General features: G+C 42.9%; 1 protein-coding gene across 2 annotated transcripts in view; it reads left to right on the top strand.

The window, feature by feature from the left end:
• GLIS3 (GLIS family zinc finger 3) overlaps positions 1–25,573 on the top strand; it is a 254,534-nt gene that overhangs the window by 191,955 nt on the left and 37,006 nt on the right. For both annotated transcript variants that reach the window (XM_074994088.1, XM_074994087.1), the window contains exons 6-7: positions 12,050–12,191; positions 23,971–24,139. In XM_074994088.1, coding sequence (XP_074850189.1) covers positions 12,050–12,191; positions 23,971–24,139 — 311 coding nt within the window. The remainder of the gene's footprint in view (positions 1–12,049; positions 12,192–23,970; positions 24,140–25,573) is intronic.

Raw genomic sequence — 25,573 nt, 5'->3', positions numbered from 1 at the left:
TGAGAGAATTAAATATAAGGGTTTACTTTACTTTATTTTGTTACGATATTGAAATGAATGGTACTCACCATGGAAAATACACTAGTCTCATTTGTTAAGTTCCATTATATTTACTGGTCAAGTGTTTTCATTAGAACAGACAACAAAAGCGGTTTTAAATGATCTATCTATCTTAACTGCAGAGATATCAAGTGATTAAATAGAGGCAAAGAGCATCAGGAGAGAGACCACTTGCTTCCATATTGTTTTCCAGCTCTCTGTTGCTTCTGGATATAAGAATTAGGAAAACTTGGGAAGTGCAAACTTGCAGAATTTCAACTGTCACCATAGCTTAGTCTTATGCATGGGTACACTAGACTTTGGTGAAGTTGATCTGTATTAGCAGCATGTATGCAAACATATAGCATGAAGAAACACCCTTACATGATTTTGTCTTCGGCTACGTCTACACCACAGAGATATTTTGAAAGAAGATCTTCCGGAAGAATTCCTTTCAAAAGAATGCATCCATACACAAAAAAGCGGATCAAACAAGTGATCTGCTCTTTCAAAACAGAGCATCCACACAGCCCCTGCTCTTCTGAAAGAACAGGCCAGGGATTGAAAAATAAGGCCCCATGAGGACTGCTCTTTCGGGGGAAAAAAAAGGGCCTGTGGAGCATATACATATGTTTTCCTTCAAAAGATGCTTTTGAAAGGGGGTGATTTTCCTGAAACAAGAAAGGAAGAGTGATTTTGAAACGAGCATCCCATTCTTTCGATTTACCTTTGAAGGAACACTTTTTGTGTGTGGATGCTCTGCGAGATCTTTCAAAAGAGCCCCCTTCTTTCAAAAAATCTTTTGAAAGAACTTGCTAGTGTAGATGCAGCCTTCATGTTTAATTTTTATTTTTCTAGTGGTCATATTGGTGTAGTCTAGCTGAACCATTAGGCTAGCCTGGATGAGATTTGGTTCTGCAATACTGCAGGCAAATATTAACTCTGTTTGCCTTATCCAGAAGGATTATGCTTCACTTCCATCACTACTGTCTTCCAGGCAGATGATAGGCACACTTAAAAGAACTGACTACCACTAATCCTTTGGCAGTCCTTGTCAGCTGGGTCTGTTAATATTACTGATTCATAAATTATGCAACTCACTTCATGTACATAGAACAATAGTTTTATAGTATTATGATATTTTATTGTAAAGAATTCCCCCGTTAGAAATATTCATATTCAGTTTTATTTTGGCATTTAAGACACATCAGCCACAGTAGATCTGACAAGTGCTAAAGACACGTGGCCACATTTGCTATGGGTACCCTGTGGGAGGAATCTGCCATTTTGAACAGCAGTGAATGTTCAGCTCAAGCAATTTGCCTTCAGAACAATTAGATTGAAAATTCTTGGATTTAAATTATTTAATCGGTCATTTTTTTGAATGTTGTGAGAGGCTCAGTCTTTGAAGAAGCACCAGTGTCAAAATGCTACAGTACTATTGAGTAGAGGGCAGGAGTCTGAAGTTCCTATGGTCTTATTTAAAATGGGTTGGTAAAAACAAACCCTATTTGAAAAATCTAAAACTACTTTTCTCGTGGCCAAGACTTTTCATAAAAACACATTTTTGTGGCGTCTAATTACTGTTGAACAGCAAGAAAAATCTACTGAGGTTGTGGAGAAACACACACAATGCAGATGAAACACATTGGTTAGAGGAATGCAAAACAAAGAGGTCTTTGATTTTCAGTATTTTCTTTCGAAATATGTCATGCATCAAACTAACATAATGCCTCTGCATTTGGACTCAAATATAATTAAATTGAAAACTGAGGAATCTGGGCCTTATTCCCTCCTAATTATTTCCACTTGACTCACTTAATCTTGAGTGATTATTCAATCATATCTGAAATGAGAAAATGACAGGAGTAGAATTTCCATCTCTTGTTCTGAGCACTTATAAACATTAGCAGAACTGTCACGGGGGAAAAACATGGAAATCGCTGTTGACAGTGCCTTGTTTTTATATATTAAAAGAAATCCCCATATTGTGATGGAAGCAGCTCAAGTTTCTAAGTACAGAGCTTGTCAAGTCTGCTGGGTGATTTAATTATTAAAGTTGAAAATCTGTCATTGGGAACAAATATTTCATATAGGAAAGCTGTACAGCAGCTCAGCAGCTGGGTTGTTTACTTCCACCCGCGCCAACCATGAATTCAGGCCAAAGAAATGACATACCGGTAACATCTGCACTCAGTGTGTTAAAAATGTATGTCACTGATTTTATCACTTAGTAGGATAACTTGCTAGAGACTATACACCTTTGCCACTCTGCTCAAGGATAGAATGATTGGCATGTTTTAATTCACAATTAAAGTGCACTGGTGATTAGTTAGATGCTCATATGAGATGGATTGGGTCATAGCCAGGAATACAGTCTATTTGATTTGCAGGTGTGCAGTGAGCCATGTTACATATTCAAATCAAAGTCCAATTTCAGCAACTAGCTTAAATATGGATGATTGCCCTATAACCAATCTGATTAAGGGGCACATGTAACTATGCTCTCACAGAAGCAAAGTCGAAGTAGGATTCTTAGCATAGAACTGGTCAGCATCTTTTCTAACCTTTTTCCTATGAAGATAGGCTTGTTGAAAGAAAAATAAAAAAACCAAAAAACCACAACAGACATTTTCATGAGAGAATTTCTGATTTTATCAACATCTTGGGGGTTTAAATCAGAAAACCAATTTTAGTTTTTGACACCAGACACCAAAAATTTAGTTTTCAGGCTTTCTAAGGAAACCTGAACAATTCTGTGGAAATTTTTGGTTAAATGTTTTTTAATTATTTGCAGGAAATAAAATACATCTTTTTGACCACCAGAAGCAGTGGTGTTGATTGAGGGTCAACATCTGTTTTGCTCCAGGAACAGTATATTTTCTGTCTGCACACATTATACCCTCCCACTGCACAGTCACTCTGGTGAACTGCCTGATGCTGTAAGGGGTGGAGACAAGGCTGCCCACGCATTCTTGCCTGTTCCCTAACCCACATGCACAGGAAAAGAAAAAGCCGGCCTTAGCCCTCTTGCACCCGCCAGCGTATTTTACATGTAGAAGAATGGGTGTCCCTAATACCTTTATTCCCTTGCAAGGAGGTCTCATGACTGACCTCTTTATCATTTCATTCTGCAAATGTGCAACTGACTGCAGCATTCACCTTTCTCCAGAATCTCAGCTTTTGTTTTAAAAATAAATTTTACTTTATGGTCTAGTCCTCATATTTGTGAAGAAACCGTTCCCAATATGAGCTGAATGTAATGAATGCAGCGTGGTCTTTCTGGGAGATAATTGCGTGACTTCAGAACTCTCTGCAGACAAACAGAGCACAGCTTTCTTCCAGAGTGTTTTTAATAAGAATTACCACTGATTGCTGGGCAGGTCAGCAAATGTTGTGTTAGCACTGATTGTCCTGAGAGAATCATTCCCAGTGCCAGATAGAAAACACATGTCTCAAACAAAGCAAAACAGAAATGTGTACAATATACTTTGTGAATGTTTGGCTGACTTTTCGATTTAACATGCCTATTTAATATGTAAATACCCAAAGTACACTTATCTTGGGTCCATTAAGTACTTTCCCCATAATTGAACGTGCTTGTAGCATCGAAAGAAAAAGTTGATAAGTTTCATGCTGTGGAGTAAAACGAAACAATTAATAACAGGCAGTTTTACATGGGAACCCCTGGAAATCTTCATGGTGTGTAAACATTGACTTGAAACCTTTCTGGAAAAGTGTGGTTGTGTTTGTTTTATTATTATTTTATATTATGATGATGAATCAAGTTCCATAGAAATTAGCACCTCATGTGCTCCTTATGTTAAGAAATACATGGATGAAAAGAACCTGAATATGTTTGGACTCAGGAGTACACATGCACTTAATATCAGAAAAAGCCATATTATTAGTGATAGCAGTAAAGGCATAAGAACAAGTAAGTAATAGAAAGCAGACAAGGGTTCATGGCTACAGCAGAAAAACATCTGGGACCTTGAGCATATTAAAAATATGGTAGATAAATGAGAACTGATTTCCAGAACTCATACTAAGCTTCATTTCTTTCCTTTCAGTTTTTCCTATGTCTTGTGCTTTAGATAAACTCCAGAAGAACATACAGTAAACTCTTTAATATCCAACAGTCCTGGGACTGGAAGGTTGCCAGATATTCAAATATGCTGGATAATAGAGAGGGATACCTAGCAATGCATAACACTAAAGAAAAACAAGATAAGATATTAAGAAACACAGAAAAATGTATGCAGAGTACTTTTTTTACAACAATCGTAGTATTGTACACTGTAAACTTATACTGTATTTCCTGTCTTTATTTGTATTTACTTTCACTGTACTGTACTTGTAGAAAACGTAACTAAAATTTACTTCTGGGTTAAAATGCCAGTTATTTGAGAGTTCTGGATGATAAAATCCCAGATATGAAAGAGTTTACTCTACATACCATACAAAGATCTTTTATTCATAGGACTATCAAGCAGCACTGTTGCAATTTTTTTTTTCAAGAGGAAAATAATGTACAGTATACATGAGGTGAGAAAATGATTTCAGCTAATCACAGTCCTCATTTATGATTTAATGGTTCTTTGTCTCTGTTATAGTTAGTCATCAGACTGCTTCAAATATATGGGCCTGATCCTCCATTCCATTATCCCAGTTTTACAGCAGTGGACAGCCAGTGAAGTCAATAAGTCATGCCAATGTAAAGCAGGAGTCATGCTGCTTAAAGCTGGTCTAACAGAGCAGGGAATCACTTGCTGTGTTTTTAAGGTCTTCTGACAATGAAGCTCATCTTTGATGAAATGGAGGAACCTTAGGGTATGTCTATATTATGAACTTAGGTTGAATTTGGTAAGGTCGAAGGTGCATGTCCTCAATGGTACCTAAAGCCAAAGAAGTGTGTCTTCATTAGCATTGCCAGGCTCAAGTTTGCCAGCAATGCACTGTGGGTACCTATTTCTCAGCTCTGCCCTGTCCTTGTGGGCAGCTTTCATGTGCTCTATGAACATATCTTCCCATGTTTGTTTGTTTTCTCCCATGGAGCTTTGCCAGTCTAACAGCAGGGGTGGGAGGAGGAAGAGGAGTAGTGGTCAAAGATTAAGCTGTTGAGCACACTTCAACAAGACGTAAGTGAAGGCTAGATGTTAAGGCTACATCTACACTAGAGAGTTGTGTTGACAAAACCCATGGAGTGTCCACATTCCCAAGGCGTTCTGTCGACAGTAAATTGGCAGAATGCAGCATTTTTATTGACGGCATTCTGCCATTCCCCCATGGGGCAGAATGCCGCTGTTGACATATCTCTGTCAACAGAAAGCCAGTCTGGATGTTCTGGGGTGGCCCTTTATTGGCAGAAAAAGCCTCCAGGGCACCGCGTAGCTGCCCTAGGGGACGCACTGTTCATAGCAGGTGGAGCTCTATGCTCTCTGCCTCTGGCCATTCTTAAAGCTGCAGGGAGCCCTGGAAACCCTGTGGCAGGAAGCTGAGCATAAGAGCAGTAGCGTGCCATGGAGCTCCCTCCAATGTGCTCATAGCCACACCAGCCAGCAGCATGGCAGAAGCACAGGCACAAAGAGATTCCCTGGGACCTTGTGGTGGCAAACTGGAGGGGTCCCAGGAGCCACCCTGGGATACTAAGTGGAGGGACCCCTCCTGGACCAGGCCTGAGGTCCAGGACTTGCTGGCATATGGGCTGAGAAGAAGACCCTCCTTGATCCCTCAGCAAAGCAGAGGAATACCCCTACCTACGCCCGGCTGGCCTCCACCCTGACTTCATGGCACCTGCCTACCCTCACCATGGAGCAGGTGAGCATGAAAGTTAAGGAAGTCCACCAGGGCTACTCCTGAGCCTGCGACACCAGGCAGAAGTCCAGGGGCAAGACCTGCAACCTGCCCCTACTATGGGGAGCTGCACCACCTGTGGGGTTGGATGACAGCTGGCTGTCCCTGTTGACATAGTGGAGGAGCTACCCCCCATCACCGCAGCCAGAGCTGGAGGAGGAGGAGAAGCAGCACCCCAGGACTCATCCCCCTGACCAGAGCTGGAGGCAGACATGGGGTCCAAGGCCAGTGGCAGCACCCTGGTGATTGCCTTGGACTCAGACCCTTCCAGCCAGGCCACCTCCAGGGTGTCTCCAGAGCTGTTCAAGGGTCGCTCCAGTAAATACCCTGTGCATCAGACACCCCAGGGCATGGGAGGCACAGATGAGGCGTTTTGTGAGCATTGCCAGGCCGGCTCAGCTAGGACCTCATGCTGCAGTCCCAGCACATGGAACCATATGCAAGGTAGCGTGTCCTATCTGGACCCAGCAGGCAGCCCTTGGGCACAGGCACCAGTCTACTGTCAGCCTGTCAGAAGGCTGGATGAACCCTATGCTCTGGGGGGCCAGGGGCTGCAAGCCCCTGCCACAGCTAGAAGCAGGCGAGCCACATGGGTGCTGGCCTGGCCCCAGCCACACCGAAGAGTACAGCTCCCAGCACATCTGCATGTCCACAGGTGGGAGTCAGCACCCACTCCTGTGGACAGTGATGTGAGTCTTACATGTGGGCGGGGGGCAGAGAGGGCCAGGCTGTGCCCCACCTCCTTGGCTGGTAGCCCAGAGAGCAGGGTGGGGAGCTTGCAGTGGTCAGCCCAATCTTGCAGGCCCTGTGGAGTCCCTATGCAGCAGGGCTCGCTGTGCAGGCCACACATGCCTGTGCTCCCAGGACATTTCCATCCAGTGGCCTGGGGGGCATTGGTCAGTGCTCATGGTAGGGGACAGGGCGCTAGGGGCTGTGTTGTGTAAATGACTCTTTAACTCCCCTTCTTGGCTTCCTTACAGCTAGACCTGCACTGAGTGAGGGCCGAGGCAGCCCCACCTCCCTGCCAGGGCAAACTGGCATCCCCCACTGAGAGGGTGGACCTATGGCTGCAGAGGCCATCACCAGGCAGACAACAATCTCCAGAGGGCCCACACTGCCACATTCTGGAGGCTGACCAACCTCCTCAAGCAGCAGCTGCGGGATGACCAGGAGTGCCGGTCTTGGGTCTGGGACCAACTGATGTCCCGCATTGATGCTGTCACCAGCATCTGGCAGGCTCTGTTGACCCAGTCACTCATGGCTGCTGCCCCTGCTCCCACTGCCCTGCCCGCCACTGGCCATCCCTCAAAGCTTCCTCAATTTTGGCAATGGATGAGGGCCATGCTTGCTCCCTCTGCTGGCCCAGACCCCGCCACAGCCCCACTGTCACCCTGCTTCCCTGTGCTCCTGGCCCCAACCCAGCTCCCAGTGGGGACCCTGAACCTATGGTGGGCGGGGATCCTAAGGCCAACACCACTTGAGGTCATGCTCTCCCATGCGGTCATGACCCCCACCCTTTCCATGGCTTTATACCCCCATGCCCTGCCCGAAGCGCCCCATAAAGTTCTGATGCCCCCCACCCCTGTTCCAAGCCCCACCACCCATTGTATATCATTCACTGGGTTAGTGATTTGCAAATAGTTTTTTATTACAAGGTTTATTTCCCACACATTTATCTTTGTTTAAGTAAAGAAGTTATTTGAGCTCCACTCCTGCATCCCTCTTTATTGGGGAGGGGTTGAGGAGTAGTGAGTGGATGAAGGGAGGGGCTGTGGTGGGGACAGGTTAGGGCTGCAGTCGTTGAATGAGGGAGGATCATTGAGAAGCTCTACCTTAGGGCTTCCCAGATCTGCAGCCCATCCCTATGGGCTTGACAGATTGGAGCTGTGGCCAGCTGCTCATAGCTGCAGCCAGCATCCACCCCCCACACCAGGAGGAAGGCCTCTCCCCTCCCCTCCACAGGGTTGTGCAGGACATAGTGTTGTGCAGCTTGAGGGACATTGTGCTCTCCCACATCCAGGTGGGTGAGGAGGTACCTGAAGCATGCCTTTACGCAGCCAAAGGCACACTCAGCCTGCATCTGTGCCCAGTTGAGATGGGCATTAAAGAGTTACTGGCTTGGGTCCAGCTATCTGGTGTAGAGTGTCATAAGCCAGGGCATGAGGGGGAAGGTAGCTTCCCTCACAATGCTCAGTGACATGTGCATGTCCCCAACTACAACTCCCAGCAGGGGACAAAGGTGCCCACCTCCATTCTCCAGCACAGGCCGGAGTTGCAGTGGTATCTGTCAAGGGTGGCGAGCTTCCACAGGGTGACAGCAACCCACTTCTCCACAGGGATGACAAGCTGCAGCTGGGTGTCCTGTCTGCGGAGGGTAGAGGCGAACCTGGCGCAGAGCTCCAGAAAGGTGTCCTTCCACATGCAGAAGTTCTGGAGCCACTGCTGGTCATCTCAGTGCCCCATGACCAGCTGGTCCCACCAGTCAGAACTCGTGCTGTGCCTCCAGATCCACCTGTGCACCTGTGGGTGGGGGTGAGCACAGGTGGGCTTGTGCAGCATCAATGGCGTGCTCCTCAAAGGTGGTTCCAAGCTCGCCTTCCTTAAAGAAGAGGACAGTCATGATGAGGTTCAGCAGATGCTGAAACCTCTGGGTAGGGCCAGTGCAAGCCCGGAGGTGCTCTGGCACCATGGCTGGCTGGAAAGCTCTGTGTCCATCTCAGCAAGTGTTGAAGCCCTGCTGTAACAGCTGTGCTCTCCCTCATGGAGGCGGGCAGGGAATGAGCATCAAGTGAGGAAGGGGACCTTTAAGGGTGCATCTCGCCAGGGCTCCCAGAAGGGATTGCCGACCATCTGACCCTGTCTGACAATGTTCCAGTAGCCGTTCTGTCAAGAAGGTTGCTGCTCTCTATCAGCAGAGCGGATTGCTTTTTCAGTCTGCTTTGCAGTCTGGCTGCAATCTGTCAACAGTTTTGTTGGAAGGTATCTTCTGACAGAAACCTCTGTCAGCAGATCACTGGAGTCTGGACACAGCCTAGGACAATACATTTACTGTGCATGAGATATGTTTAACACCATCCAAACGAATTTTATGAAAGAAACTCTGTGAAACACAATAGAATGTAGAATAGTAACAAAGAGGAAGCCGTGCTAGTCTATACACTATCAAAACAAAAAGCAGTCAAGTAGCACTTTAAAGACTACCAAAATGGTTTATTAGGTGAGCTTTCGTGGGACAGACCCACTTCTTCAGACCATAGCCAGACATGGTCTGAAGAAGTGGGTCTGTCCCACGAAAACTCAGCTAATAAACCATTTTGCTAGTCTTTAAAGTGCTACTTGACTGCTTTTTGTTACAATAGATTGTAGTCTGTGTACGAACAAATTTTGGCTTTTAAGCATCCTCTGTGCAGCAGGTACTGCACAGAGGTCTTAAGGGACCTGCTTGACTCGGCTCTCTTCCAGAACGGTAAAGTACAGACTGGGGCATGCTTCCAAGCCTGAGATTGAAAAAGCAGTTTCTGCAGCTGTTCATGCTGCAAGTTGGTGGCGGGGGGAGGCCTAGGGGATGTATTAGTGGCAGTCACCATGTGCTTCTCTTTCCTCTTTGCTGGGGCATTGAGCCTTTCCCTTTCCCCATGGGCTGGTGGAAAGAAAGGGAGGTAGAGTGGGGAACATGGCACCATGGTTGTGCTCTCAGGGCTTTGTGTCTCTTGCAGGTACGACATGCTTCCGCTCCTCACTCTGCTGGGCCAGTGAATGTTGTTGATCCTGCAAACAGCTTGGAGAAGGGAGAGGTGTGGTCTGGGCACAGCAGAGCAGCTTGCACTGTCCTCCCTGCTGCTCTCTCAGGCGCCACATGCCTCCCACCTCATCCCACCCTGCTCTGTTGGGACAGTAAAAATTTCTTTTTCCCTAGCAGCCTGGGGAAGGGAGAGGGGTGGTCCAGACCTGGTGGAACAGCTTGTGTTGTATTATCATGTCTTAATGCTACTTCCTCTGCTTCTTCTTCTGCAAAAAGAGATATTAGTCTCCTTAAAAGAAGTAAAATTGATACGGAATGAAGGCTAACTCAGTGCGGGCACAAGGCCCAGTCATTGTGCTGCACTGCACGGTGGTGCCAAGTGTCCAGATAACTTACTGGTGACTTGGCATGGAAACATGCCCTATCAAGGAGGTCAGAATAAGCTAGGCCTCCCCAAAAGCCTCATGAGATGAATTAAAAAGTACCTGTCTTAGAGCTTTATGGAAATGTGCAAGGGGATCAGTGCTTCATCCCCAGACACATTAACAAGCAGTTCCAGGACTCTGAACTGTACAGGTACGGCACCCACCACAGCTGACACCCAATTGTCTTAATCCACTTGTGGCATGAGTAAAAGAAGTGCTCTCCTCACCATCAGGGTCTGGCTACAAAACATCCTGGGAGGAGTGGATGAGATCCAACGTTACAAAAAATTCCTGGTTGTCTGCAAGACCAGCTGTTCCATTCACCTGCTGATCATTGTCCTCCTCCTCTTCTTCTTCCTCATCTATTTTCTCCTTTCTGTTGCCAGAGAATTCCTGAGGAAACTTTTCAGAGGTACAACAAACTGTTTGGGGACAGTGGTTGGGTCACTCCGTAGAATCCCAGGCACCTGCTCATAGAGTTAGCATGTTTGCAGTGATGACCCAAAACTTCCATTTGCTTCCTTTGTTTTACGGCACACCAGCCTGAGTGCTCTCATCTTCATGTGGCACTGCTGGACGTTCCTGGTGTACCCTTTTTCCTCCGTGCCCTGTGAGATCTTTGCGTATATGTCTGCATTTTTTTGCTGCTTTGTAGTTTTTCCGCCAGATTCATCCACACACAGCAATGAGGTCCTGGATCTCCTGCACATTTCATGCTGGAGCTCATCTCTAACTCTGGGAATTCACTGCCAGATTTGCTGCTGAGGTGTGCTGCCTACTCCCCACACCAGCCGAACAGGAAATGATGTTCAAATTTTCCCAGGTTGCTTCCTGAGAGCAGCAGGGCATAAAGTGATGTCCAGTGGTCACATTGGGCCACTGTGGGACACATCCAGGAGGCCAAGAATGTCAAATTTCACAGCACCCCATCTGTACTACCCTAAGGTCAACTATGCAAGATCAAATTTGGTATTACGCCTTGTGAAAAGCAGGAGTACAAAAGTCAGCCATAAGAGCCCTTAAAATCAACAGAACAAAGTCAGTAGTATGGACTGATTTCTTGTAAATTCAGCCTAAGACACCTAAATTCAAACTACTCTCCAAGCCTTAGACTCATTGCATGAAGCCACAAATAGCTCAATCCCAGCATGAAATCCTAACATTGTCTTGTCTGCATGTAATGTCAGTTGCTTAGCATCATTTCTTGGTGCAACATGATGAAATAAAAAAATAATATTAGCATCATGCATTGTGACTATTTTGTGGCTCTCCACAATTCTATTAAATATTGTTACCACTTTTCCTTGTTCCTCCTTCCTGAATATGGGAGGGACAATGATGTTTTTCTCTTTCTCTGTTGCTGCTTTTCACTCTATCTTTGTCCACTGGCTTGTTGGGGAAACTGGGTCAGATCCTAGATTCTAGATCCCACTCACTTAGCACTCCCTTACAGGTGACCGCTCAAAGTGAAAGATGCTCCAGTTAGATCCAGTAAGCCTGATTCTTATTTACACTAAAGCTATTTTACACTTCTTCAGCTGTGTAACTCTAACACTTTATTGCCACTTTACATTGGCAAAGTGGTCTTTGCGTGCTGAGGTCATTAGACATCTTATTAATATTTATAGTGTATACAGTACTTCTTTGATAATTTCTCTGATATGCTGCAGTCAAAGCAATATTTCAGTTCTGTGGAGCGCTGTGCAAAAAAAGAGAGCATCTTTCTTGGATTTCTTCTTCTCACAAACTCTCAAATTTCCTCAGATCTAAAAATACATCCCTCTGTGGGCCATCAGGATGATTTTTGGCCCGTATTTTGAGAACCACTGCTGTAATGCAGTGGTCATTTCTCACAATTGTATATAAAACAAACTTTTCACTCAGTTTCCTCCCCTAGCCCCCCAGGCTTTCTTCTTTTCACTGCCCAACGTCTTGGTGATCATTTTCCTTGGATGACCATTTTTCCTTCTTATCTCTTGTGCTTTAGTTGCGATCAAGTTCGGAGCTTGACCAGGACATCCTCAGTGATTGCCTCACTATCCAGCCTCTCCAACCAGCTCCTTCACCACATGATGCTGTGGACAATACTACTGGACGATCACCAGGGCCTATTCATGACATCTACACAGGTATAGTAAAAAGACAGGTCATGAACCCAGAACATTGTGTTAGGTATGTTTCATGTATAATGTGTGGGAAACGCTCTAAAAATCCCTCTCTTTTGCTCTCTAAAACAGGACAGAATAACACACGATATATTAGAACGCTATGTCTCTATCTGACAGCTGAGTCTTTTTTTTTTCCAGGTCTTATTTTGCCTGTGAGAAGATATACAGCAGTAAGGAATATGTTTACTCTATGGGAATTGGACTCCTGTCAGAGGTTCAGTTCATTCATTCCTTCTAGGCACATCAAGTTCATTACACTTGATTTAGGATTGAAAGGGAATGTTTCTCACTTTGCCATGCATGGGCTACAAGTAATTTTTCTAATAAAGGTATATAAATGTGGTTAAATGCAACATTTAAGGTATTTAAGGTATTTAATTGCAACATTTAAGGTTCAAAAGTATAACAAACCCTTGTCTTACAGGTAAATAGAAATCCACCAATAAACATATATAGATTTGTTTTTATAACAAGCCTTTTTATAGCTGCAGTTAAGTGCTTAGGGATTTCACTCTCCAGTACATGACTGATGGCTTGCATTGGTTACAGCTGTTGAAATTTCAGCAAACGTGGAAATATTAAGAAAAAAAAGGTGACTTTATGGCTACGTCTACACTAGCCCCAAACTTCAAAATGGCCACGCAAATGGCCATTTTAAAGTTTACTAATGAAGCACTGAAATGCATATTCAGCGCTTCATTAGTATGTGGGCGGCTGCGGTGCTTCGAAATTGATGCACTTTGCCGCCGTGTGGCTTGTCCCGACGGGGCTCCTTTTCGAAAGGACCCTGCCTACTTCGAAGTCCCCTTATTCTCATCAGCTCATGGGAATAAGGGGACTTCGAAGTAGGCGGGGTCCTTTCGAAAAGGAGCCCTGTCGGGATGAGCCGTGCAGTGGCGAGGCACGTCAATTTCGAAGTGCCATGGCCGCCCACATGCTAATGAAGCGCTGAATATGCTCATTCATTTTTTGCTTACTGTCAGTGGCTGCCATTTCCTTTTACTGTCAGTAGGACTTAATCGAGTTGACTTGTCTTGCCCCTGCAGTATTGAGATGGGTAAGAGAGGCTGGATGGTGAACATGAGAAGAGATGTGTGTGAGGGATAGAAAAACATGATGTGGCAAACAGGGAGCAGTTAAGAGACTGGGCACTGTGGAGGCAGTGAGTACTGGAGAAGGTGATAGGACAGCAATGAATCAATGCTAAAACAGTTTGGCTGTGTCTACACTACAAAAATAACTTCAAAGTTGCTTAAGCAACTTTGAAATAGTGCCTCTACACACACCCTACTTTGAAGTTTAACTTTGAAGTAGGACACTACTCCATTCCTGGAAATGGAGTAAGGACTTTGAAGTTGGGCTTCCTATTTAGAAGTTAACGTCGAAGTAAGAGAAAAATTGCGTAGATTCTCTGCTGGCTACTTCGATGTAATGCCTGACTTCGAAGTTAGTTCCTGGTGTAGATGCACCCACTGAGAGGTAAAATGGTGTTCCCTGCCAGCAGTCAATTTTTTATTTGTGTGCATTTAACTTTGAATTTTGACCCTGAGATCATTTATGGGTAGGTAGCTTCTCTCTTAAGGCTAAAAACAGAGAAGGCAGTGAAGAAAAGGCAACATACCTTTTAACTGCTTGATTTCCAGTCCTATCTCATGGTAATGTACAGTCTGATTTATGATTTTTGCTGGGATTGACAGCACTGCTAATTGTTTGGATTCCTGGAGGAAATCAGTCATTTTTCATTTCTCACTTTGCGTCTGCTTCCTAGTGAACAGCAATTCTTGTAAACAAAGATTTAACCAGCATGCTTTTATGAGCTGTAATATCTCTTCAGTTAACCGACTGGTTTCCCTGACACATTTGTTTATTCATTGCTGCATCTATCAATGAGCTGAAACATTTGTTTGCTTTTTTCTTGTTGCACTAAAGATACATATAATTGTTTCTCATCAATTAGTTCAGAGTTTTATATCAAGGATAGCCAAAGCCAGGTCATTTCATTCTGCAGGTTTTCTTGGGCACCAAACTGAGCTTTATAATGCTTTTTCTGTTCTCTCTTGTCAGCGTAGATAATTTTAATCTTGTCATATTGTCATTTCCCAAAAATACCCCCTCTTTTATAGTTATTTCACTTTTTCATGGATGAGATCTCTAACTAGTAGCCCAGATAAGCAATTAATGGATTAATTTCTTTAAAAAAACATTTGGCTGGTGAGGAGAGCCTATTTCCCCATCTTAATGTCAAGCAAAAAAATTTAGCTGGCTACCTGCATACATTGGATGGACTGGCCAAAATCAGGAGTCAGTGTGCACCCGCCATTGTGTCCAAGCAGCTATGAGGAGGCAACCGTACAAGTTGAGTTGTGGCATGAGGACCAGTGCAGCTTGACCACCTGAAAGAAACAGCTCTTATCAAAAAGGTGCTACTTCTCCACCAGCACCCCAATATACTAAATATATTGGACACGAATAGCAGAGTTTCACCAGAAGAGAGAGGGTGGGATAACTCAGTGGTTTGAGCATTGATCTGCTAAACCCTTGCTTGTGAGTTCAGCCTTGAGGGGGACATTTAGGCTTCTGGGGCAAATAGAGAAAAAAAAAAGGGAAAAAATCAGGGATGGTGATAGGACCATCTGCGAGTGCAGGGGACTGGACTCAATGACCTCTGAAGGTCCCTTCCGCTTCTAAGTGACGATACAAGCAGGCTGCAGATTCTTAAGGGGGAAGCTGTACTTGCTTACCATTTGGCATCCCCAGGTGTTCCATTCATGGGCTAAAAATCTCTTTAGTGTGATGCAGCACTTCTACCAGGTTTGTCTTTGTTCTTCAGGTGTTCCCAAGAATCATCTTGGGTCAGGATTCAGTGAAGAGCCCTTGATTATGTCACTCCCCACCTTATATAGCTTTAGATATGGCCAGAGCCCTTTGTTTCAAAGCTTAATTCTTAGACCTGTCTGTGTTATAACCATTACTCCGAGACTGACTGTAGTGCTCACGGGAATGCTTCCCAGATGGGAGTATGTTGTTTTTTCCTAATGATTCATTGCCATGAATAGGTCCTTCTCTGACCAGTGATCTCAAATCAAAGCATCTTGTCTAGTGGCTTTTCCCCTGATGTGAATACATTTTAAATACAGATACATAGTCAGCATTCTTAACTATGATACATGAATGCAAATAATAATATTGAGCAGTCAGAACTTTGGTTTCATGTGACTTGTATAAAATACATCATGACTATGTTACAACAGTATCACAAGAATATCCCCATAAAAATATGGGGTGCAGTGTCACAATATATGTTTCCCATTCTCTTTGTGGGAAAACAGTTGTAATAACGATAGTATAAATATATAATTACAATGTTTTCCTAAACTATAGTACTTGAGTGATTATTAAAATGTGAAGATTTACTGTATTTTTATAAACTCTCTAGATTTTATGAAGACTCGTTATCTTTACTGCTTTCTGTATAAATAGCATGCTTAGGACTAATCTCATCAGTAGCTATAAATTTACTTCTTCTTGGCCTACATTCTGTGCTGTGGTGCACTGGTGCAAGAAAGCGTAGACTTCAGCTTAGGGTACATCTACACTACAGGGAAGATCGACCTTCCCACAGTCAGTATTCCGGAGTTTGATTTATTGTCCTAGTGGGGACACGCTAAATCAAACTTACAGGATGCCGCAGTCAATCTCAATACTGCTGCCCCCAAGTGGGAGTAAGGAAGTTTGATCGGGGCGCAGGCTGCTGTCAACCTCCCTTAATGGAGATGGTGCAGAAGCCCAGATTAAGGAACGTTGATTTTAGGTACATGATTAGCATAGCTGAAATTGTATATCTTAATTCAACCTTCCCCTGTTGTGTCAACCTGCCCTTAGAATAACTGAAAGTGTGAGCCTGCAAACACTTAGTAAGTCCACAATTTTCCTCATGTGAGTAGTTCCACTGAGGACTACTTATAGGCGTAAATTTAAGCACGTGCAGGGCCATGTCTACACTTGCCCAAAACTTCGAAATGGCCATGCAAAGGAATTTTTAGGAATATTTAGGAATACCCCGGCAACTTCGAACTCCCCTAATTCCTAACAGCAGACAGGAATAAGGGGATTTTGAAGTTGCTGGGGTCCTTTCTAAAAGGAGCCCCATCTGGACAAGCCACGCAGCGGCGACCCGTGTCAATTACGAAGTGCCGCGGCTGCCAGCATTCTAGTGAGGCGCTGAATATGTATTTCAGTGCTTCATTAGTAAACTTAGAAATGGCCATTTGCATGGCCATTTTGAAGTTTTGGGCTAGTGTAGACACAGCCCATATGTATTTGCAGAAGTGGGCCCAGTGATGTTACCTAAATATTCCTCAGTGCAGAGCAAGAGTGAGACTGAGCCCATAGCCCAGTAACTAGGTATTCACTTGGGAGATGCAGGCCCCTGTCCCTGCTCTAATCACTTTACACAAAGTGAAACAGCTTCAACAGGAGAGATTGAGAGCCCCAATCTAGTGGTGAAGGCACTTACTTAGAGGTTACAGATGTGGTTCAAATTCCTGCCTGGAATTAGGCAGAGCAGGGATTTGAATCTGGGTTTTCTACATGATGGGTGAGTGTTCCAACCCTGGGCTATTGGGCATAAGGGCAGCACCATCGCGATCTCCTTCTCATTTCAGGAAGGGGAGCGGGGAGGGTAGCCTAATTTAAGCACCTTACTCCAGGATTGTATTAATGGCTTTCTTTGCATCACAAGGGGAGAGAGGTACCTCCTTCTGACCTGGAGTTAGGCACCGTATTCCCTCTGATGAGCAGGGCTTAGGTCCCATCACTCCTCTGCATTTCCTACTAGCTAGCTTACGAAACTCCCCACTCAGCTTCCTGGTTTACATGAGCCTCATTCTTATGTTCCTAGCTTGCCTGCCCCCATCATAAGGAGCCTACATCAGACCGTGCAGCAGAGTGCTCACATATTAGGCACTGTATGTGGACTGTAAATCCAACTTTGCAGATCTTGCCAATGTTGTCATTTTAAAAAAAAATCCTAATCTTTCTGGTTTATTCTGTGTCAAACTACCATGACATTTCCAGTCAGAATTTATAAATGATATATTTTTTACTACAGCTGTCCTAAATCCCAGAATCACTTTTGGCGAAAAAAAATCCTAATTGCTGTAATATAGATTTTTTAAAATTTGTTGTGCCATATGTGGCAAAAATGGAACAGTTTCACATTTTAAAATAAACCAAAATGTATAATTTATAATTGTCTCTGAAAATGTCACGACTTGCACATTCTCCAGCACTCTAAAATGAAGCAGGCTAATTCCTGCAAGTGTTTACATTTGCAAGATTTTCTTTGCACCAGAAAGACAGAATTATTGTAACGAGAGTTTAAATTCTGCAGAACAATTTTGCAGCATTGCCCTGAAGACAGTTGTGTGAACCACTCTCTAAATAATATCACACTTTTGTACATGATTGGCTTAAGAACAAAAGGACGGTCACAGTAGGTCAAACTAATGGCCCATCTAGCCCAGTGCTCTGTCTGTGGACAGTGGCAGTCCCAGGATCTTCAGAGGGAATGACCAGAGCAGGACAATAGTGAGTGATCCTTCCCTATCGTCCAGTCCCAGATTCTGGCAATGAGAGGTTTAGGAACATCCAAGGCTCTGGGTTGCATTCCTGGTTATCTTGGCTAATTGGCTGCTGTTTTGAATCTGGTTATAGTTTTGGTCTTCACAACATTCCTGGCAACAAGTTACCCTGTTTGACTGTGCACTGTGTAAAGCAGTACTTCCTTCTGCTTGTTTTACAGCTGTTTCCTATTGATTTCATTGGGTGGCCTCTGGTTCTTGTGTTATGTGAAGGGGTAAACAACTCTTTCTTATTCATTTTCTTCACTTTCTTCGTTATTTTATAGACCCCTATCACATCCCCCTATTAGTCGTCTTTTTTTCCCCAGTGAAAAAGTTCCAGTCTTTATGGTCCTGCCTCACATAGAAGCCCTTCCATATCCCTAATCATTTCTTGTTGCCCTTCTCCGTACGTTTTCAAATTCTAATATATCTTCTTTGAGATGGGGCAACCAGAACTACACACAGTGTTCAAGGTATGGGTGTACCATGAATTTATATAGAGGTAATACAGTATTTTCTGTGAGGGAAGGAAATCTTAAGTGTATTGGTGAATTAGCATTACCATTGTAAAGGGACAAGTGATGACAGTGTTACTTCTAATTCCCTTCTTTATGACAAGAGAAAACCAAAGTGAAAAGAAACTATAGTCCACTGAACGAATAAGAGTTAGGCCAGGACATAGTATAGTGACCTCAATTGAAGCGAGAACCTCAGGTTTTAATCCAAACCACAAACTTTATTGCTTTGGGGATTTCACCATCTCTTAATCACAAAAGTAATAAGAATTTCCAATATGTTCATCTGCTGTGCTTAATCATTTGTTCCAGCTGCCAATCACTGGCAGTATCCGAAAGTAGACTTAACAGATGCCTGCCAGCCAGCAAACCAGCTGTGACCCTTTGCTAACACCAAAGGGTCTAGACAATGAACTTTAACCTCTCCTCAGACATCCTTGATATATTGCTCATTGAATCACAGCAAGCTCATTGTTATTGCAGTACATATGGGGCAGATTTTGTTTTGCTACTCATATCACGTCTACGTGGCAAGTAGAAATCCATGGCAGCAGGGCTCAGAGCCCAGGTCTACAGACTCAGGCTCTCCGTTTGGCACTACAAATAGCAGTATAGACTTCAATCTCAAAAGTTCAGAACCCTGCCCTGGGTTTCAGAACCCAGGAACTTCTTTTGGCAACTAACATCCTTATCCAGTAACTTCTTGTAACACATTAAAACATCGAGTTGGCTTTTCTATGGTGGAGGGCGGAGTTTTTGCCATTTTATTTATTTCCCCACCTCTTAGGTGAAGATAGAGCTAATACTCGACAGTGGGCTGCTGCCTCAGAGCCAAATATTAAAATATGCCAAGTTGCCTGCCTTCTGACAGGAAACAGCTAGAATTTATAGCAAACACACACACACACACCCCTGCCAACTATCACACAGTAGTAGCTCAAATCCAGTCAGCCAAAACCTGGCAAGAAAACTAAGTTTCAGAAGATTTTTTATAAACAAAGTAAGAGTTTTCTTCAGGGTAGGTAATCAGGAGTATCATTAATAAAGAAGGAGAGCTGCCTGCAAATCTCTCGGGTGTGTTAAGACCTTCGATGAAGAAATGTCGGGTGTACACACTGCTCAGAGCAAAGCAAAAAAGGACTCCACTAGGTTTGTAAATCTCAGTTCATGTTGCTAGCTTTTATTTGATTTCTTTGATATGGTCTAGTGGTTTTGATATAGGCCTGGGAATTAGGAAGCCCTGAGTTCTCACTCTACCTCTGCCAATGACTTGTTACTTCAGCTCTCTGCTTAGTTTCACTAGCTGTAAAATGGAGATGATACATGTGAACCTCTTTAATCTGGCAACCTGGGGAAACAGGGAATAACAGATTAAGAAACTGTTTGGGCCATGGAGGACAGGAGAGTATGGAAGGGGGATAAGGGTGAAGAACTTACCTGGTGCCCTGGTCCTGCGGAGCACTCATGGCTGCCCGCACCTTCCTCTGCTCCCAGGCACCATCCATTACTATGTGAGCAGTGGGGAACAGCCTGGGGACGAACATGTTGCTGTACTTTCATTCCCCCAGCTGGGGGAGAAGGGGAGTGGCAGCCTGAAGTGGTCATGGAATCCCTTGCTCAATAAGGGACACCCGGAGTATTGTGTTTCCAGTGTGCTTACTAACCTAACTCCCCAGGCTGAGAAGATTAATGTTTGATTGTAAAGAACTTTGACCCCGGTCTTCAAATATATGTAAGCATCTAACTCCCCCTAAAATCACATGGCACTTAGGCATCTAAATACCTTTGAGGAGGATTTGGGCCTTTGAACACGGAAACACAAAAAGGGGAACTGAAAGAGGGAGGGAGGTATGGGAAGGGAGAAACATGGCCTGCATGCAGCCAGGTGGGGAAGCATGTCTGTTTTTCTATTCTGATGCCAAATATCCTGTTCACTAAGATATAATTATTCTATATACAAATGGAATGTTAAATATAGTGCTCTAAAACACACTAGTAAATTAGCAAATATGCAACTTTAATTGAAGCAGGACCACAAAACAAAAGCTTACACAGTCTTTTTTAAGTGGAAAGTATTTTCAACCCTGCTACAAAATATTTGTGGGCATGGGTAGGAGGAGAGGCATTTTGGGACAGAAATAGATTGACAGAGCATTGATTTGACAGGAGTAAATCCAGGGTAATAAATTACACTGTAGCTGCTGGTTTACAAGAAGAAAGGTGACAATTCTTCATTTTAAAAGTGTTCCTTTAAATTAATTTTTCCATTCAGAAAATATTTTTAAAGTATAAATTCTGTAATATTTTAAAATGCTATTTCTTTTTTTCTTACTCTTGAATCAGGTTGGTTCCCCCTCTAGTCACCTTGTTTGTTTGGTTTTTTTTGCATGTTAATAGAATAAATAGGCATATAGGTGCACACTGAGAAAATCTGTATGAAGAGATGTGCTTGGTGGATAATCTTTATGTGCTGGTAAATCCTTCTGTGATGAGACTTCAAAAATGGCAGCATGAAGTTTTCTTATATAATTACCAACATTAAATAACCTGAAAAGGTGTAACTCAATCTTAGGTTCACATTCAAATCCAAAAGGCTATCTATCTGAAACTCTGCTGTAACTTGAGCTTTTTAAGTATCGTGGGAACAATAGCTTTCTTGTGGTATTTATTCCTGGGAATTTCTTTTGATGGGTTTTATTTATGTTGGATTATGACACAAAATATTGACTTGCATATTGATTGAAGAAACAGGAAAATGACATTTTGCTGAGGAATGCTGGTTAAATAAAGCCTTTTTCAGAATGTTTCTGTGTAGATCTAGCTTATGGAAATTTGAGATAAGAATGTTCGTTGTCATAGATGTTTACTAAGATTCATGCTAGTCAGACTTTGTGCAGCCAGCAAAAGGCAATTACTTCACAGAAACTGACAACAGAAGGACTTGTTTCCTCAAATAGTTGTGCTACGGACTCACTGAATAATTCTGAAGTTTATATAGTACTGTACAGTACACTGAGGAATTAGAGAATCAGATCTAAGGGGATGTCTACACAGGTGTAATTCCCAGCTCATGTAGATATACTTGCACTAGGCCTGCTCAAGCAAGCCCTTCTTCTGCCAGCTTGTGGAGTCCATGACTCCACTGTACCCAGACATTGGCAGCTGAAATTAGCAAAGGACGAGGCATCCCTTACTCTGTGGGTAAAGAAGGGAAGCTTCCTTTTGGACTATCAAGCAACCAGGAAGACAGAGCAGGAATGCAATGCCAAACCCACTCCGGGCAAAAACTCATAGAATTATATGGCTGGAAGGGACCTCAGGAGGTCATCTAGTCCAGCCCCCTGCTTCAAGCAGGATAAACCCCAGCTAAGTCATCCCAGCCAAGACTTAAAAACCTCAAGGGATGGAGAATCCACCACCTCTCTCGGCAATGCATTCTAGTGCTTCACCACCCTCCTAATGAAGTAGTTTTTTCTAATATCCAACCTACTCCTCTCCTTCTGTAACTTCAGACCATTAAAGAAAACCCCTTGAGTGCAATAAATATGAAAGAACACACAGGGAGAGAGAGATCAGATCTGCGGAATGCTCCTAAGGGGAACATAGAATTTACCTGTCATCATCTGCACTAGGTATCTGGTCAGGATTAGGTCCAGCTGTATGTCGGTGTGTATTGGTAAACCATGAAAGGTTGTATATGTGCACATGCCAAATCAGAATTCGGCACACTGACAATCACGGTAGCTCGTTGTGTGTGTGCAAAGGGGCGCTGCATCCCTACCTTACTCAGACAAAAGTAAGCATTTTTTTCTTTATCAGCAGATTAAAATGTCAGAATAGACACACAGATGTCAGAGATGGAAAAGACCTCTTTGGTCACTCTATATGCCTGTCAGTGCATACTTGTTCCCTGTAGTACTTTCTGCAATTCCACTTTGTCTCAAGCTATATGGTTTCCATCAGTTCCCTTGGAAACTATTTTCCAGTCTAACTGATGTCACCTTTAGGTAGTTTTTCATAATATACAGCCTACATTTTAATTTTCTGAATTTCATCTCATTTCTCCATTATATACCTTGTGTTATACACAATTCCTCTGCTCAGACACTGGAAGACATTTTCTCATTTTTGGTTAGCAAAGCCATACACTTCTTATACTCTCAATTTTTTAATCAAGAGTATGTACATATTTATTCCTGTGTATACACTCTCTGATCTATCAGAAAACATTTGAAGCCAAAGACTCAGGTGGCTTAAATCTGTGTACCTCCATTGATTTAAATGGACCTGTTCTGAATTACATGAGTTGAAGCTCTGAGTCTTGGGTTGTAGGAGTGTTATATTCTTATTGAGAGAGAAGTTAATGAACACAAACTTAGAATATTATTTCTTGTGCTATTTATATTTACTTTGTGTAGATATGACCTGCTATTGCTTTGAGCAGGAAACAGATGCTAAACAACCAAAGCACAACAAAATCTCACAGAACTTCCAAAAAGCAGCTGTGTTCAAGCCTTCAGCTAGCTAGCAGTCTCTTAAATACTGCCAGACTTCTGTGTGACTCTGTACACCCCGCTATATTAGGAAAATCCCATTACTAACAGCAGTTGACAGCCACAAGATTCCTTTTTTGCTGAGGTAGGTTAAATAAAACTAAACCAAATCACTTTAAGCATCTTTATGGAAATCATTGAGACCACATAGAAACAGGGAAATATGATGGTGACAACCAGTCAGTAGTGGGTCACTTTCCTATTGCCAGTAGGCTATCTTAATTCCTCCTCAGCATCCATAAAATGTTTGACAGTACATGTCAAAATCAACCTGTATCACTTGACATGTACTTCAGTTAAAAGCACCTAAGTTTGTCAGGGGCCAGTTTGTCATTTACGTTTCACATTTAAAAGGATATTCTTTGCCCTTGAGACAATCAACAAGACAATAAAGATTCTCTACAGTCCTTACACAGCTGCTGAATGCTAGCATCCCCATTAATAGCATCTCTGAAAATGAAGCTACTAATTTTTATGTCATTACAGTAGGATATTGGGAAGGGAGGAATGTCTATAAAGCTTTTAAATTAACCCCATCTGTGTGTGTCTAGGTTTTTTTATTTGTTGAAAAATTATGAAAGCATTAAAATTTTCAAGAAATGATAAAAAATTGTTTTGAATTGTGCTGCTTTGTATCAGTTTTTAGATCAGCTCTCAGAACTATGCTTTATAGTTTTATAACCTTTTCTGCTATAAGAAACAATTATAGACTCCAGATCTGCAGTATTTATTCAAGTAAATCTCCCAGGTTTGGGTCCATAGCATTGCTCTTTTTGATTTTAGACAGCTTTCATTGTGAGCTGTCCAACTATGTGCATATTTTCCAAAGCTGAGTAGTGTTTCTTTCAATAAAACAAAGTTGGTGGGAATTTTTTGGACCAGTGACAAGTTTTTCAAACAGAAAGCAAGTCTTGAGAAAAAGTTGTTTTAAGAATTAGGATTAAATTGTTTGTAGAAAGAAAGATCACTCATCTGGTACTACTGATTGATCATTGAAATCATATTGTGCCTACCATAATACTGAATATTGCCCTCCCTTTGATTTCAGCTACAATGTTCTCCAGTACTCACTCAAGTCGGAGTGGAACTGCTGCTGGGACTGGGCCACCATCACATCCTGTCAGTCACCCTTCTCCAGGGCATAATGTACAGGGTAGTCCCTGCAACCCACCACCCCAGTTACCTCCTCTCTCAGCTGTAGACTCAGGCAGTGAGAGGTAAGACTATCTGTTCAGCTGAAAAACTAAGAAGCAATTGATTTGAACTTTACTAAGTTTAATAGGAGTTGTATTGTTTCTCTTGTTCGTTTAGAATATTGTTAACAGCACAGTTGGATTACGATGATGCTTTAACATATATTTTCTGTGAGTGGACATAAAATAAATGACTATTGTTCTAAATAAATCCCAGAGCATGCTTGTACCTCTGGGATTTACTGAACTCTACTCACTGATAGTTCTAGATAGAGTCTTATATGGTTTTTTATTTATTATTTATACCACATTAGTGCCCAGAGACTCCAATCAAGATTGGAGTCCTATTGTATTAGGTGCTAACATATAGTAAGACAGTCCCTGTCCAAAAGAATTTACACTATAAATAAACAAGACAAATAGTAGGAGAGGAAAAAGAGGTAAAATAACTTGCCCAAGGTCATTTAGTATATCAGCAGCAGAACTATAATAGAATCCCATGTCTCTTGACTCCTAGTCTAATTCCCTAGCTGCAAGTCAATTATATGAAACCTATAAGCTATAAATAGACCTGGAAGGAGTCAATTTTTATTGGTTAGTGTCAGTAAACATCAATTTCACTTTACGTGCACAAACCAGCAATAATATATTTCCATCAGTGTTTGTCAAAATTTACAGGGAGGCAAATACGACAGATTTCCTTTACCTGATGTGCCACGTGGAACTATGGTACTGCTGAGCCCTCCATCACGCTAGCCTGGGCTCCTTTTCATGCTGTGCTGTTGTGACAAGAGGCAGCCATGCCCCTCGTCTTACACTTCTATCAGCCTTCACACAGTTTGGGGCACACCACCTGCAGGCTCTCTGCATGAATCTTCTGAGCATAAACCCAATATGATACCTTCTTGTGCTGCACAGTTAACAGTACACCATAAACTTACAAAGTTCATCCCCACACAACCTCTGTGTGGAGAGGAATATGCAACAGCCTTTGCCCCTTGAGCTATGACTTCCAGGCACTTCACTCCAAATTCACTGGTTTAGATCAAAATGTATGATAAACGTATTAACTCAAAAACAGATTTTAACTGAGTATAGAGGGTAGCAAGCAGGTCAAAGCAGATGTCTTGTCAAATAAACACAATGAAAACCAAGCTTAAAATACTAGATAGATTAGATTTGAATAACAGATTCTCACTCTAGCTGATGGCAGAGGCAGATATGTAGACTATTAAGGCACAAGCTGCATTAGCTATATAGGTGGGTTTCTTAAACCTTCATACGTAGACTAGAAATCCCATTTGTCTGGATCCTGCACTTCCCCTGTGCCATCTTTGTTCTTCGGGTATTTCCAAAAGTTCTCCTGGGTTTAGCATATGATGGGAACCCTTTGTTTCAAAACATGGTCTCCAGACCAGTTTATGGAAGAATACTGAACCCAAGATAGAGTCTAGATTC

Source organism: Carettochelys insculpta, chromosome 5 (genome assembly GCF_033958435.1).
Source record: "Carettochelys insculpta isolate YL-2023 chromosome 5, ASM3395843v1, whole genome shotgun sequence".
Classification (NCBI taxonomy): domain Eukaryota; kingdom Metazoa; phylum Chordata; order Testudines; family Carettochelyidae; genus Carettochelys; species Carettochelys insculpta.
The sequence above is the reverse complement of the archived record's forward strand: the minus strand, read 5'-3'. Positions and strand labels throughout refer to the sequence as shown.